We start from the raw sequence: 15,677 nt of genomic DNA, 5'->3' as shown, positions 1-15,677 counted from the left end.
TGGGACCCCATGGTGACAGAGTAAGAAAAAGTTTAGCATGACAGTTAGTTAGCACTGCAAGAAGAACTATGAACTGGAGCAATTCTGTAGGCTTGCTAGGGAATGTTGCTATATATTGTAGTGCAGCTGGACACTGACTCCATTCACTCTGACCTTGCAGAATGCCAACCATACACTATGTCACAGTTCAAGGCTACCTGTGTTTTTGAGCCGTCTTCCACTCCCATTAAATACACCCAGGCCTCTTGTCCCCACCTGTCCTGTTTGGAAATATGTAAATCTCCCACTTTCAGACTGTCCTCTACAAACCCTTTATACCAGCTGTGATAGCACAGCAAGGCCAACTGGGTTCCATGACAGCAAGCTTCCCTTTAGAAACTGTGACCAGCAGGTGAATAGTCACTCAAAATAGTCTTTTCAAAACCAAGCGTAGCTTAACCTCAACAGTAGGATCAAAGTGTAGCAAGGGACTATTTTAACATAAGTTTCCACGCATATCTATCTTACCTAAAACTTAGATAGGTCTAGCTTCTTCCAGGCACCCCCACATCTGGGGACTTTGTTTCCTACCTGAAGTACAAGCTCCAGGGTCCCCTGCTAAGCAGTCTATCTCCACAGAGTCAGAGGTAAACTTTAAAGTGAATAATGCCTGCATTGCCCCATTCACCAATACTTAAAGGGACAATCTGAAGCTATTGTCTCCTTTCCTGAAGATGAGTAAGTAACTTCTACTGGAATTAACCCCTGGTAGTCATATAGCAAACAAAGGTGTATGTATAATATTCATTTGCAGGTGTTTCCCATGTCCTTCATGCATTGTTCATGCAGGAGCCCATAGGAACTTTATGAGGAAGAAGGGGGACAGTTGCCATATTTTCTCCAATGGTAAAATAGGTTGAAGGAGAAGAAGGAACGCTTTCCATGCTAGACCATGAGGTGGAGGAGCTGTGGAAGAGTGCTACTTACCCAAGCCAGGGAAAGGAGTGAGAATTGCATTCATCCCAGTTTCCCTTTACTTTAATCTCTGGTTGTGCCTATTCTTCATCCAGTTTTATGAGGACTGAAGTGGAATTCCTGCTTTTCTTCCCCCCTCTACACACATTGCATAAGGGAAGAGGTTATGTGGCCCCAAATCAGTGCCTATTGTTTCAGTGTTTACTATGTTCAGCTAGATGAAGCAATAGTGAATTCCACGATTGGGTTGAGCTGCAATTAAAGTGGAAGGTGGTATAACTCCTTCCTAGAACAAAAAACCCCTGAGCTTTCATCACTTACAATGATACTATGAAAACAGACCCATGTATAATATCCACATAACACATCAAATGAAAAATCACTTTGCTAGACAACGCTGACCATGTAATGTCTACGGTATCCCTCTCTTTTTACAGGCTACAGTGAATTACAGACACTCACACTGAAGGAGTGCAATTCTGACCCTCGTGAAATCAATGGGAGTTTTGCCATTAAATTCAGTGGAGCCAAGATTTCATCCAAAGTCCTGGTTAAATATAAGACAAAGTAGTTTGCCATTTTGAAGTCAGAATGTTGTGTGTATATAGCCTTTTTAGAGTTTTTCTGTGTATTTACAGATTACCTATTTAAAATAGAGATCTCATTTGTAAATTAATAGGGTACAAAATGTCTGTCAAGCATGGCTTTTGGTAAGATTTTACTCACTTGGAATGGAACTTTAGATACTTAGCTTGATTTTAATTTGAAGATGGACATGAACACTTCATTGCTAGCTGGTTAGATTTTTTGACAAAGACAATTCAGCCATTCCTGCAATGTGATATTTTAGTTTAGTTAGTGATCCTGTCTGTTAAAATTCTGTCAAAACTGCTTCACTTTTCTCAAATTCAACTTGACTGAAATGTTATCGTCTCTCCAAAAGCCATGCAGTGATGCGGGTAAATCGCAGAGCTGGGAGCCTGGATGTCTGCACTCTACTACTCTATACACTTGCGTAGCACTTTACAAACATAATTTAGGTAAAAAGTCTGTAAAATAGAAATGTATTTACTGAGGGGGAGATGGAGGCCCAGCAAGGTTAGAAGCTTATTAATTAAATCACATGTAGCTATACTCAATATACGACTGCTTATTTATATGATCAGAGCCTTAGTAATGGACTGGGACCCCACTATGCCTGACACTGTACAAACACAGAACAAAGACGGTATATGCGCTCCAAATAATAATTTTACAAAGGTGGTAGTACACAGTATGCTTTCATTAAATGAACTGTTTTTACATTAACATTTAGTACAAAACAATACACATTTTGTGAAGAGCATGAGAAACAACTTTGCAGTTTAACATAAGTACACTTTTACAGTCAACTGCAACATTTTGATCAGCCACCAAGCATTGTATTAATTTTATTTAAAAGAAAGTGGACTCAGTTTGTCACACAGCAATTGCGTAGTGCACCTTCAAACTGAATTGCTTTTGAAAATAATTAAACTTGACATTTGAGTCATTTGATGGTAGTCATAATTTCAGTTGACATTTCATTTTTACATCTGTAAAAAGGCTCAAGTTAGACTCTGAATTTTTAATTCTGGATTAACAAGAAAATTGTGAAGGAGATATTAGAAACAGGATTTAAATATAAATGTCCCTACTGATGCAAAAAAAATGGCCAGTTTTGCTGATTAGATGGCAGCATCTGTATATTGTTAACTTAAGCCTGGTCTACACTGGAGGGCGGGTGAGCTAAATTGGTGTAAGTTACGCAACTTCAGCTATAAAAATAGCATAGCTGAAGTCAACTTACTTAGAGCTACTTACCTTGGTGTCTTCACTGTGGTAGGTTGACTGCTGATGCTCCCCCCGTCACCTCTCCCTCTGCTTCTTGCTCTGGTGGAGTACTGGAGTCGATGGGAGAGCGCTCGGTGGTCGATTTATCGCGTCTTCACTAGATGCGATAAATTGACCCATGCTGGATTGATTGCTCCAAAAGTAAATATAGACATGCCCCGAGTTTACACTTCCTTTTATAACCTACAGAACTGCTCAAATAGTCAAAACACAGAAGGGTCTAGAATCATATCCAGATAATATAGGGAGAAGCAACAGGCAAGCATAAGAAAATCTACATGGTGCTAAGGATAATAGCAAAGATGGTAGTCCCCCACTTACATGGTTAACACTTTTTGTTTTTTACAAATCTATACATGCCATTAATTTTAAACTTCATGTATTTCTAAGGATTGCCACACCAAGACTAATGTGGACAGAAGCAGAGAAATAAAGTTGAATATAGTCTGCAAGATAGTGATAGGTGAACCCAAATTGATAGACAAAGAAATTTTTGAAAATAGCTGCAGTGATATATTCCCTCCTTTTTCCCCTCACTCCACAAAAACCCTCCAGCATTATTTCTTTGTGGTCCTATTCTTTTATATTATAATATCAAGTATACATATAATGTAGGACAGCAAGCAAGTCATTTAAATATATTTAAGGCAAGATCTTCACCTCTTCGGATTGCTCTGAATAATAAAACAAACTGAATCGTAGGGTTGTAGTTTTAAAAAAAAAAAAAAAGTAACTTAATCCAGTAGCTTCACTCTTTGTGTAAATCATTTGTCAGGGCTGGCATACTGTAATGGGAAATGGGCATGACAAATAGCATAACCACTGGACACCTCCAATTTGCCTTAAATGCACTAATTTGTAAATGTAGCAGACTGACTGGAATTTGAAATAAAGTAGGTAAACACAGGCCAGATCAGTACAAGGCTCTTCATGTCTTGCCAATCTCCGTCAACCATGCCCTACAGGTTTATTAGTTTAGAGATTAGTTTAGTCTCCATTGCCATTCAGACCTTGGGCTCTCTGCTGAGACTCATGATTGACCGCTTACTAGGAATCAGACTGAAAAACCTCCAACTAACTTCACATAGGTTACTGAGGGGCACTTGAATGGTAAAGAGCTGGGGTCACTACTAATCTGTCAGATTAGAACTGTTACCTAGAAGTGGTGGTAATGCGATAAGCAGCCTCTCTCTGAACCATCCAGTCTGAAAATCAAAACTCTGTAATGCGGTTCTCTTCTTTCATTATAATCATTTCAGAAAAATATCACCCAGGTCTTGGGTGTGGTATGGAGGGCAACCCCTACTTTCCAGATACTGGCACTATGGGGATTTGACTCTGTGCTGCCCCTCCCTCCACAGTTGCTGGCCAAATGTGAGGAGTGAAGTGAGCTGCATGCTTAAGGGTTGTACTTACTTACTTTCCTTCCCTATGGAGCAAGAGGGGAGTAGGGGAAAAATTGTGACAGAGTCACAATTCATTCCTGGGGCTGCCCAGTCATTCACTGCCTCTTATGCAGGGTCCAGGATGAACCTAAAGGATCAAGAAGGTCTTTATTCTTGCTTGTCTGCCTGGTTCAGAAAGCAAGATACAGCTGGAGATTGTGGTGAGCAGAGGCAACTCAGTGTCAGAGAGCTGAATGTTCTGTAAATTCTATTTTTGGGGAAACATAACTCCACATCAATGGCTTCTAAGATTAATAAGAACAATGTGTCTCTGTCCTGGTTATTAGTTTCTAATATCTATTGTTTCAAACGCCAGCAAGAAATATTGGTCCAGTTCCTCACCTGGCTTAAATCTGTGTATGACGTTGAGATCAATGAAGCTTTGCCGATTTCTACCAGCTGAGGATCTGGCTCATTACTGCTATGAAACAAGCTCTAAATATAAGAAGTGTTCAGAAATGCTGTGTATTCCTACTGATATAACTTGTACATTGTGAGTGAGGCTGGGATTAATAACTGGGCAAGCCTAAGGTTAGAGACTGACAGGGGAAGACACTGCCAGACATTCAATGATTGCCCCCTCATAATCCATTAGGTACCCACCTCTATATCCACACACACACACACACACACATACACGTGTCAGAGTGTATGTCAATTTATTGGGCTCCTACATTAGGTACCTAGAAGTGACCACGTTTTTTAGACATGCCGAGCACATATATACAGCTCCCCTTGGTTTTACTGGAAAGTCTCAGCATGTTTGAAAATCTTAGACTATTTATTTAGGTGTGTCTATTTGGATTTTGGTGCCTCACTTCAGGCAAAGTTTTGTGTGTGTGAGAAACTATATGTAGGTGGCTATATGAACAGACAGCAATGCAGCAATAGTGGAGACCCTGCTCAGCAGGTTCTGCCAACAGTGATGAACAGAAAAGCATGAGGCTTTCATATTGACATGTCCTGCATTTCTGTGCCCTTTGAAAACAGACATCATATACTTTAATTTTGTTTAAAATCAGAAGATATGTTCCGTTCATTAAGTAAATTCCGACAGCAGTGTGGCCCAGAAATCTAGGCTTGCACAAATTTTTCACTGGAAAACAAATTCATCCCCACACAGTTCTTTATTCCTTTTCCATATATATTTTCCACGGGGGAAAATAACCTCCCTATTTTCTGACCAGCAGTACTCCTAAGGGTCTCAGGAAGCTGCCTGAGGTTAGAACAATATAATTCTACACATCCCTGCCACAGGCCATGGAGAAGATCTCTGCAACATCACTGGTAGGGGGGGAGAGAATTGTGGGTGCGATGGAGATACAATCATACGCTTCCACACACTTCGTGATGACTTTTAGCCTTAAACCCCACGTTTGTACAAGCAACACATGCTGCTCTTTCCTAGGGTCTGGATTAGTTGCTGTAGCCCAGCTACAGAGTAGCCTGGCAGGTTGGGGCTGTGGATTTCATCCCTCTGTCCCTGGAAACTTCTGCATGAAGCAAAGCCCTTTCAGGCAGCATTTGGTCCTTTCAATTGTTTGGTCACTAGGGGGAGTCTCACTCTATTTTGAAATTGTATGTGCAAATCGGATCATGATACATCACATGCAATTTGCCCTTCAGCAAAACCTGTTTGATAACATAGAAATGACCATGAATTTTTAGTATAACCAATTACAAAATGTTACCGTGACAGCCAGCTTTGATATGGAATGTGCTGCATGAAAAAGTCCGACTATTAAGAAAATGCACAATAATTGGTGCCTGTCAATAAACGTTTAACTGTATATGTAATTTGGCAACAAACTTACATTTCTTACGTTGAAGGTTTTGCTCCAGTTCCAGAATAAATGTTATTTACATAGTTCCTCACAATTCTACTTCAACTGAGTAGATTTTAGAAAATAATTCAAGAATGATGCCCAAGGTACTAATAGTTGCATAATTTAAATGGAACTGTAAACTACTTCTTTGTCAAACAAAACAAGATGATAATCAATGAACATTGTTGACTATTTGAACAACAACAAAAGCTTTTACATTCAAAACTATAAAGTGAATAGCAGATTCAGTTTACCATAAAAAATGTCACTTTAATAGATAACGTCCTAACAATACAAAACAACGCCCCACTCCAACAAACCTTGCTTCAGTGATGCTATGGTTACTTTGTTTACAGGTTGTTTTGCATATCAGCCCTAATACACCAGAACAAACAATATATTAAAACAAGTGTTCTGCCTTGCAAAGAAGTAAAATATTAAGAACCCAGAATTAACATTCCCTTTATCCTCCAACCTGCAAAGGCGAATTAAAACATATCCTGATTCAATGATAACTTATAGACCAATGCACTCTAACACAGAAAATTATAAAAATATCTGAAACCCTTTGAAGGCCAGTTTTTGCTCCTCCAATCATCCAGAAAGACAACACTGGCATCTTCCAGTATATTAAAAAATATATATTTCACACTATCTTTCACTTGTTTCAGGCCTGAAACAAACTGCTGAATTTTCTCAGTTGGCATAAAAAAATCTTGAACAATGAGTATTCGCCTGTCTCTTGTTAGCGTTAAGATCTATTAATCAGCTTAGAAAATTTCACAGATTTCCGTCTTCTTAGAGTGTTTTTATTAAACAGTAGCACCATCTGCTGGTCCAAGCAATCCCTTCAAATTTTAGAAAAAGCTGTAGAGAGTGACCCAGCCAAAATGACGCAAAATGCTATGGAGAGTAACAGGTAGTTTTTCAATCCCTATGTAGTCAAAGAAAGAGAAGAAAAATGTAATATCATCACATGTATATAAAGCAGTGTTTGTTTTTAGAAGGGGGGGAAGTAAAATGAAGGTGAAGTTGCATTGTTCACAGTAGATTGCATGAATAACTGAAAAGGAGTACTTGTGGCACCTTACAGACTAACCAATTTATTTGAGCATAAGCTTTCGTGAGCTACAGCTCACTTCATCAGATGCATACTGTGGAAAGTGTAGAAGATCTTTTTATATACACACAAAGCATGAAAAAATACCTCCTCCCACCCCACTCTCCTGCTGCTAATAGCTTATCTAAAGTGATCACTCTCCTTACAATGTGTATGATAATCAAGGTGGGCCATTTCCAGCACAAATCCAGGGTTTAACAAGAACGTCTGGGGGGGGGGGGAGGGGGGAAACAAGGGATTTGAAGTTTTTTTGTTGTAACAACTTTCATGTCTGTAATCGCGTGACCACAGAGATTGAAGTGTTCTCCGACTGGTTTATGAATGTTATAATTCTTGACATCTGATTTGTGTCCATTTATTCTTTTACGTAGAGACTGTCCAGTTTGACCAATGTACATGGCAGAGGGGCATTGCTGGCACATGATGGCATATATCACATTGGTGGATGTGCAGGTGAACGAGCCTCTGATAGTGTGGCTGATGTTATTAGGCCCTGTGATGGTGTCCCCTGAATAGCTACGTAAAAGAATAAATGGACACAAATCAGATGTCAAGAATTATAACATTCATAAACCAGTCGGAGAACACTTCAATCTCTGTGGTCACGCGATTACAGACATGAAAGTTGTTACAACAAAAAAACTTCAAATCCCTTGTTTTTTCCTCTCCCCCCCTCCCCTCCTCAGACGTTCTTGTTAAACCCTGGATTTGTGCTGGAAATGGCCCACCTTGATTATCATACACATTGTAAGGAGAGTGATCACTTTAGATAAGCTATTAGCAGCAGGAGAGTGGGGTGGGAGGAGGTATTTTTTCATGCTTTGTGTGTATATAAAAAGTTCTACACTTTCCACAGTATGCATCCGATGAAGTGAGCTGTAGCTCACGAAAGCTTATGCTCAAATAAATTGGTTAGTCTCCAAGGTGCCACAAGTACTCCTTTTCTTTTTGCGAATACAGACTAACACGGCTGTTACTCTGAAACATGAATAACTGAGTTTTCTGGAATGACATTTATTAGAAACAAATTTTAAGTGAATACTCATGGAAAGTGAATCCCAAGTTCAGTGCTTACAACAGAAGAGTTACTCTCTTCCAGTCAGGGAACCGAACATGGTTGATGTGTCTATTCAAACCCAGCCAAACATTGCTTAAATAAGGCCTACGAAGTTAATGGGAGTCTTTCCATTGACTTCAAAGGGAGCTGGCCTCGGTTCATAAAGAATGTTCACAAAGCAGCTCATGGTGAGTAATCTACACAGCCATATATATTTTTATATAGGAATTAGTCACAAAAACTATTCAGCAAATAACTTTGAATGTGTTTGAGAAATTTCATTCTACTCCAGGGCAATTCTCAAACAGCAAAAGAGGCAAAATTAGTTGAATAGATTCTTACAAATTAACTGGGCAACTTGAGTTCTAATCCTGGTTTGGACACTGACTTGCTGTGTGATGTTGGCTCAGGGAGGTTGGCTGATCCTCACTTTCCTCATATATGTAGCTCAGACAATGATATTTACCAACTTTAAGTAAAGTTAAGCATGTGCTTATGGGTATATACACACGGCAATACGAGGCCTGTGGCATGGTCGTGGCTGGTCCAGGTCAGCTGACTCAAGCTCACAGGGCTCAAAAATTGCAGTATAGATGTTCAGGCTTGGTCTGGAGCCTGGGCTCTGAAACACTGCAAGGGGGGTGGCTTTCAAAGCCTGGCTGCTTGCACAAGCATGAATGTCTTCACTGCAATTTTTAGCCTCAACACCTGAGCCCTGCATGCCTGGGTCAACTGATTTTGGGCTGCAGGTTTTTAGGTCAGTGTGGATGTACCTATAAGAACATGCTTAAGTATGTGAGTAGTCCCTTTGAAGTCCATGACACTTTCATGTACTTGCATGATCTTAAGTGCCAATACCTTTAAGGATCTGGGTCTTAGGCCCTTTCCCAACAGAAGCGCTTAACTCTCATTGATTTTAATGGGAATTAGGTGCATCATCCCTTATATGGGTCTATTTGCCTAATGCACTAGACAATGTGACTCATGGGACAGTGGCACCACCAGCTCTAGAAGTTTGTTCAACTTTCACAAGGGAGACTTTTAAAGTGAAAACGGCTTTTCAATGTTTTTTCCAAAAATAAAATAAAAATCAAAGCTCTTCAGTTTTATGTAAATTTCACAAACTACACGCAAGCAACTGTTCAACTAGGGGGGGGGGAAAGTATGACAAATATTTCATCCAGCTCCAGTTACAGTGGTAGCATTTAGTAATCTCTCTAAACAGCAGAGACTAATTTTAGCGGTATTCCCATTTTAATCTTTCAAAATGTAGGACTTCTAAAGTATACAATTTTTAAAATTACAGCAAAGTATATTGTCTACTCATGAGACTTCTAAAATCTTCTTTCAGACATCCAAAAATAGTACTCCATTAATCTAAAACATGTTATAGCTACCTTTGTCCTTGTCAATCGAAAACATGTTTAATATCCAAAAAGTCTTTTGGTTATATTCTTAAATAATCCATTTGTTCTTGGGCTCTTGCCTCCTGATCCTGCAAAAAGTCCCTCATGCTTTCTCACTGCTTTTTATACAGATGTGGAATTCAAGTTTTCATTCTTCTAAAGTGAATGAAAGCTCCCCAAAGTCGCATCAAATTTTTTCTTAGAAAAAATACTCTGGCATGACAATGGTCAAAGCTCCATCTTGCATCTGCCCACTTCTGACAGGTGCAGAAGAAGTCTCATGGAGACAGCATTGTACCATGTATCCTCAAGTCTCAGATTTCACATGCAATTCTTGAAGTCAGTTACAGGTAAAAAGTTAGGACACCATTGGACTTACCTTTATTTCTTTAAATACCAGGACTCCCCACATAGCCGCTACAATACCAGGGCCCTAAAGAACAAGGTTAGCTTTGTTAATATAAATAGCATTTCTTAAAAATGGGCAATTTCCTCAATGCTTAATTCAGACCTTTCCTTCCTGTGTAATGCAACTGTAAATGCTTATGAACAAAACAGAAACGTTGTAAAGATTTCAAAGGAAGGGTCAGTAAATCCTGCAGGAGGAAGAAAAAGGGGGAGAAAATCTGAGGAGAGGGCATGATCTGGACCTAAATTAGATTGCAGAGACAGAATCTTGAACCTGCCACTATATTCATTCTTGATATTCTCCAACTAGTAAGTCTCACATCAGATTTTCATCTGCAGTCCAGGTTGGAGGAGGCTACTCAGGCTTCTGCACATGATCTTAGCAGTTACCATGGTTATTCCTAATACTTATTTCATTATTAAAACTAACCAGTTGAACAAAGTTTGCCTTAAACACTTGTCGTGAAAGTGAAAGACTAAAAATACACCCTCTTTTATTTAGCAATAATCTGGATAATCCCCATAGTCAGGCCAGATGAACAGGTCATAAAACTACCATTGATCAATGATGTTATACTACAGTTTTCCTAGCTGACAGCAAACTTAGTGATAATGAAGAGCACCTGGAAATACCATTCTTTTCCCAGTGAAAGCTATATTATGACTTCCAATGCCTGAAGGAAAGAATTATTAAATACACACCAGGAAATCATCATACTATGAACAAAAATATGTCACTTAAAATACAGAGCAATGAATGAGTTCTCATGTTACACTTAATACATGCAAGGTGAATAAAGTGGGGAAGAGTGTCAATAATAGGTGTGTGACAGTGAACTGGCTGGAAACCCAAGATGCCAACCCCTCTGAAATGGAGTAGAGAGGTTGATTCAAACTAAAAAAAGTGCATTTCATCCAAAGCCAAAAGCATGATTGGCACCACAAGACTACAGTTCCCCTATACAAAAAGAAACATACATTAACAGCATAAGCTCATTTACTACATCATCTCTTACACTGACACAGAGTACCTGGCAAAGTGGCTCTTTATCTAGTGGAAGATAAAACTTATGCAGCTACAAAAGACTAACTGCTCATATGTACTGTATCATATATTTAAATAAAATAGGCAAAATAGGCCAGCTGCCGCTTATCTAAGGGCTGGTCTACACTACGAATTTAGGTCAAATTTAGCAGCGTTATCTCGATTTAACACTGCACCCGTCCACACGACGAAGCCCTTTTTTTCGACTTAAAGGACTCTTAAAATCGATTTCTGTACTCCTCCCCACCCCCACCCCCCAACGAGGGGATTAGCACTGAAATTGGCCTTGCTGGGTCGAATTTGGGGTACTGTGGATGCAATTTGATGGTATTGGCCTCCGGGAGCTATCCAAGAGTGCTCAGTTGTGACCGCTCTGGACAGCACTCTCAACTCAGATGCACTGTCCAGGTATACAGGAAAAGGCCCACAAACTTTTGAATCTCATTTCCTGTTTGGCCAGCGTGGCGAGCTCACCTGCACAGGTCACCATGCAGAGCTCATCATCACAGGAGACCATGCAGTCCCAGAATCGCTGAAGAGCTCCAGCATGGACTGAACGGGAGGTATGGGATCTAATCGCTGTATGGGGAGACGAATCCATGCTGGAAGAACTCCGTTTGAACAGAGGAAATGCCAAAATATTTGAAAAAATCTCCCAGGGCATGAAGGACAGAGGCCATAACAGGGACCCAAAGCAGTGCCGTGTGAAACTTAAGGAGCTGAGGCAAGCCTACCAGAAAACCAGAGAGGCAAACGGCCGCTCTGGTTCAGAGCCCCAGACATGCCACTTCTATGATGAGCTGCATGCCATTCTAGGGGATGCAGCCACCACTACCCAAACCCTGTGCTTGACTCCGTCCAAGGAGTGGGAGGCAACACGGAAGCGGGTTTTGGGGGCAAGAAAGATTATGATGATGAGGAGGTTGTAGATAGCTCACAGCAAGGAAGTGGAGAAACCGGTTTCCCCACCAGCCAGGATCTGTTTATCACCCTGGACCTGGACCCAGTACCCCCTGAACCCACCCAAAGCAGGCTCCCGGACCCTGAAGGCGGAGAAGGGACCTCTGGTGAGTGTACCTTTGTAAATATTATACATGGTTTAAAAGCAAGCGTGTTTAATGATTAATTTGCCCTGGCATTCGCGGCCAGTACAGCTACTGGAAAAGTCTGTTAACGTGTCTGGGGATGGAGCAGAAATCCTCCAGGGACATCTCCATAAAACTCTCCTGGATGTACTCCCAAAGCCTTTGCAAAAGGTTTCTAGGGAGGGCAGCCCTATTCCATCCTCCATGGTAGGACACTTTACCACGCCAGGCCAGTAGCACGTAGTCGGGAATCACTGCAGAACAAAGCATTGCAGCGTATGGTCCTGGTGTTTGCTGGCATTCAAACAACATCCGTTCTTTATCTCTCTGTGTTACCCTCAGGAGAGTGATATCGTTCATAGTCACCTGGTTGAAATAGGGTGGTTTTAGTAAGTGGACATTCAGAGGTGCCCATTCCTGCTGGGCTGTTTCCCTGTGGCCGAACAGAAATCTTCCCCGCTGTTAGCCATGCGGTGGGGAGAGGGGTGAAGCCATCATCCCAGAGAACTGGGTGTGTGTGTGTGGAGGAGGGGGGGTTAGTTGGGTTTCTGCTGCACGTGAACCCGGAAACGGCAGCCCCTCCTTTTAAATTGCCAACCCATTTTTAATGGCCAACCCAATGGCTACTTCGTATGGGAAATGAGGGGGCTGCTGTTTGAAACCATTCCCACATGTTATGAAGGTTAAAGAATCCAAAAGACTGTGGCTTACCATGGCTACCTGCAAGCCGAATTCTGTTGCCCGGCACTCTCACACCAAACTGGCATACCCTCAATAAGAGGCAAAATGCGACCTTGTAATGAAAGCACATGTGCTATGTAATGTTAACAGCAAGATCTACTGTGAAAGAGTGTACCCATTGTTCTATAAAATGTGTCTTTTTAACTACCACTCTCCCTTTTTTTCCTCCATCAGCTGCATATGTTTCTCCTTCCCAGAGGCTAGCGAAGATTAGAAGGCAAAAAAAAAACGCACTCGTGATGAAATGTTCTCTGACCTCATGCTGTCCTCACACACTGACAGAGCACAGCAAAATACGTGGAGGCAGACAATCTCAGAGTGCAGGAAAACACAATATGACTGCGAGGAGAGGTGGCGGGCTGAAGATGGGAGGTGGTGTCAGCTTGCTGAAAGAAGGCAGAAGTCAATGCTCAGGCTGCTGGAGGATCAAACTCATATGCCCCAGCGTATGGTTGAGCTGCAGGAAAGGCAGCAGGAGCACAGACTGCCGCTACAGCCCCTGTGTAACCAACCACCCTCCTCCCCAAGTTCCATAGCCTCCTCACCCAGACGCCCAAGAACGCGGTGGGGGGGGCCTCCGGCCACCCAGCCACTCCACCCCAGAGGATTGCCCAAGCAACAGAAGCCTGGCATTCAATAAGTTTTAAAGTGCTGTGTGGCCTTGTCCTTCCCTCCTGGGATACCTCCTGGGATACCTCCTCCTATCCCTCCTGGGATACCTTGGCAGTTATCCCCCTATTTGTGTGATGAATAAATAAAGAATGCATGAATGTGAAGCAACAATGACTTTATTGCTTCTGCAAGCGGTGATCGAAGGGGGGAAGGGAGGGTGCTTAGCTTACAGGAAAGTAGAATGAACCCGGGGGGGGGGGGGGGAAGGGGCGTTCCATCAAGGAGAAACCAACAGAACTGTCACACCATAGCCTAGCCATTCCTGAAACTGCTTTTCAAAGTTTCTCTGATGCGTACCGTGCCCTCCTGTGCTCTTCTAACCACCCTGGTATCTGGCTGCTCGTAATCAGCGGCCAGGAGATTTGCCTCAACCTCCCACTCCTCCATAAACGTCTCCCCCTTGCTCTCACAGATATTGTGGAGCGCACAGCAAGCAGTAATAACAATGGGAATATTGGTTTCACTAAGGTCTAACTGAGTCAGTAAACTGGACCAGCGTACTTTTAAATGCCCAAATGCACACGCTACCACCATTCTGCACTTGCTCAGCCTGTAGTTGAACAGCTCCTGACTACTGTCCAGGGTGCCTGTGTACGGCTTCATGAGCCATGGCATTAAGGGGTAGGCTGGGTCCCCAAGGATAACTATAGGCATTTCAACATCCCCAGTGGTTATTTTCTGGTCTGGAAAGTCCCTTGCTGCAGCTGTTGAAACAGACCAGAGTTCCTGAAGATGCGAGCGATCATCATGTACCTTTCCCGGCCATCCCACGTTGATGTTGGTGAAACGTCCCTTGTGATCCACCAGTGCTTGCAGCACCATTGAAAAGTACCCCTTTTGGTTTATGTACTCGTTGCCTTGGTGCTCCGGTCCCAAGATAGGGATATGCGTTCCGTCTATGGCCCCACCACAGTTAGGGAATCCCATTGCAGCAAAGCCATCCAGTATGACCTGCACATTTCCCAGAGTCACTACCCTTGATATCAGCAGCTCAGTGATTGTGTTGGCTACTTGCATCACAGCAGCCCCCACAGTAGATTTGCCCACTCCAAATTGATACCCGACTGACTGGTAGCTGTCTGGCATTGCAAGGTTCCACAGGGCTATCGCCACTCGCTTGTGAATTGTGAGGGCTGCTCTCATCTTGGTATTCTTGCACTTCAGGGCAGGGGAAAGCAAGTCACAAAGTTCCATGAAAGTGCCCTTATGCATGCGAAAGTTTCGCAGCCACTGGGAATCGTCCCAGACCTGCAACACTATACGGTTCCACCACTCTGTGCTTGTTTCCCGGGCCCAGAATTGGCATTCCACGCCATGAACCTGCCCAATTGACACCATGATGTGCACATTGCAGGGGCCCATACTTTGTGAGAAGTCTATGTCCATGTCCTCCTCACTCTCATCACCGCACTGCAGTCGCCTCCTCCTTGCCTGGTTTTGCTTTTCTTGCAGGTTATGGTTCTGCATATCCTGCTTGATAATGTGTGTGGTGTTTATAGTGCTCGTAATTGCCATGGTAATCTGAGTGGGCTCCATGTTCCCAGAGCTATGGCATCTGTGCTGAAAAAGGCGCGAAACGATTGTCTGCCGTTGCTCTGATGGAGGGAGGGGCGAGTGACAACATGGCTTACAGGGTTGGCTTACAGGGAATTAAAATCAATAAAGGGGATGGCTTTGCATCAAGGAGAAACAGAATGGCCCCCTCAAGGACAGAACTCAAAACCTTGGGTTTAGCAGGCCGTTGATTTCATGGATGGAGGGGGGGAGGGAGGAAGGGGGGAGAAAATGAATACAAAACAAATCTGGTCTATTTCTTGTTTTGATCCACTTCATCTATCTTTATACATCTTGCTGGTAGCAGACGGTGTAGTACGACTGCTAGCCATCGTCATCTCCTGGGTGCTTGGCAGAAGACGGTGCAGTATGACTGCTGGCCATCGTTGTCTCCTGGCTGTGCATTAGAAGACGGTGCAGTACGACTGCCGGAAGGACTGAATCGCCATGAGACAAAACTTAGAAGGGAAATGACCTGGCTGAGTCACTCCC

The 15,677-nt window shown here is 42.5% G+C and overlaps 1 protein-coding gene across 4 annotated transcripts in view; it reads right to left on the bottom strand.

The window, feature by feature from the left end:
* Positions 1 to 6,346: 6,346 nt before the first annotated feature.
* TMEM144 (transmembrane protein 144) overlaps positions 6,347 to 15,677 on the bottom strand; it is a 29,854-nt gene continuing 20,523 nt past the window's right edge. For 3 of the 4 annotated variants that reach the window (XM_075127767.1, XM_048847569.2, XM_075127768.1), the window contains 2 exons: positions 10,060 to 10,113; positions 6,347 to 7,031 (listed from right to left, as the gene is read on the bottom strand). In XM_075127767.1, coding sequence (XP_074983868.1) covers positions 6,948 to 7,031; positions 10,060 to 10,113 — 138 coding nt within the window. In that variant the 3' untranslated portion in view covers positions 6,347 to 6,947. Of the gene's footprint in view, positions 7,032 to 10,059; positions 10,114 to 15,033; positions 15,187 to 15,677 lie in introns of those variants that run through there. The other variant, XM_048847570.2, reaches the window with a different exon arrangement.

This window comes from Caretta caretta, chromosome 4, assembly GCF_965140235.1.
Source record: "Caretta caretta isolate rCarCar2 chromosome 4, rCarCar1.hap1, whole genome shotgun sequence".
Taxonomy (NCBI): Eukaryota; Metazoa; Chordata; order Testudines; family Cheloniidae; genus Caretta; species Caretta caretta.
Note: the sequence above shows the minus strand (reverse complement) of the source record. Positions and strands in the feature narration are given on the sequence as shown.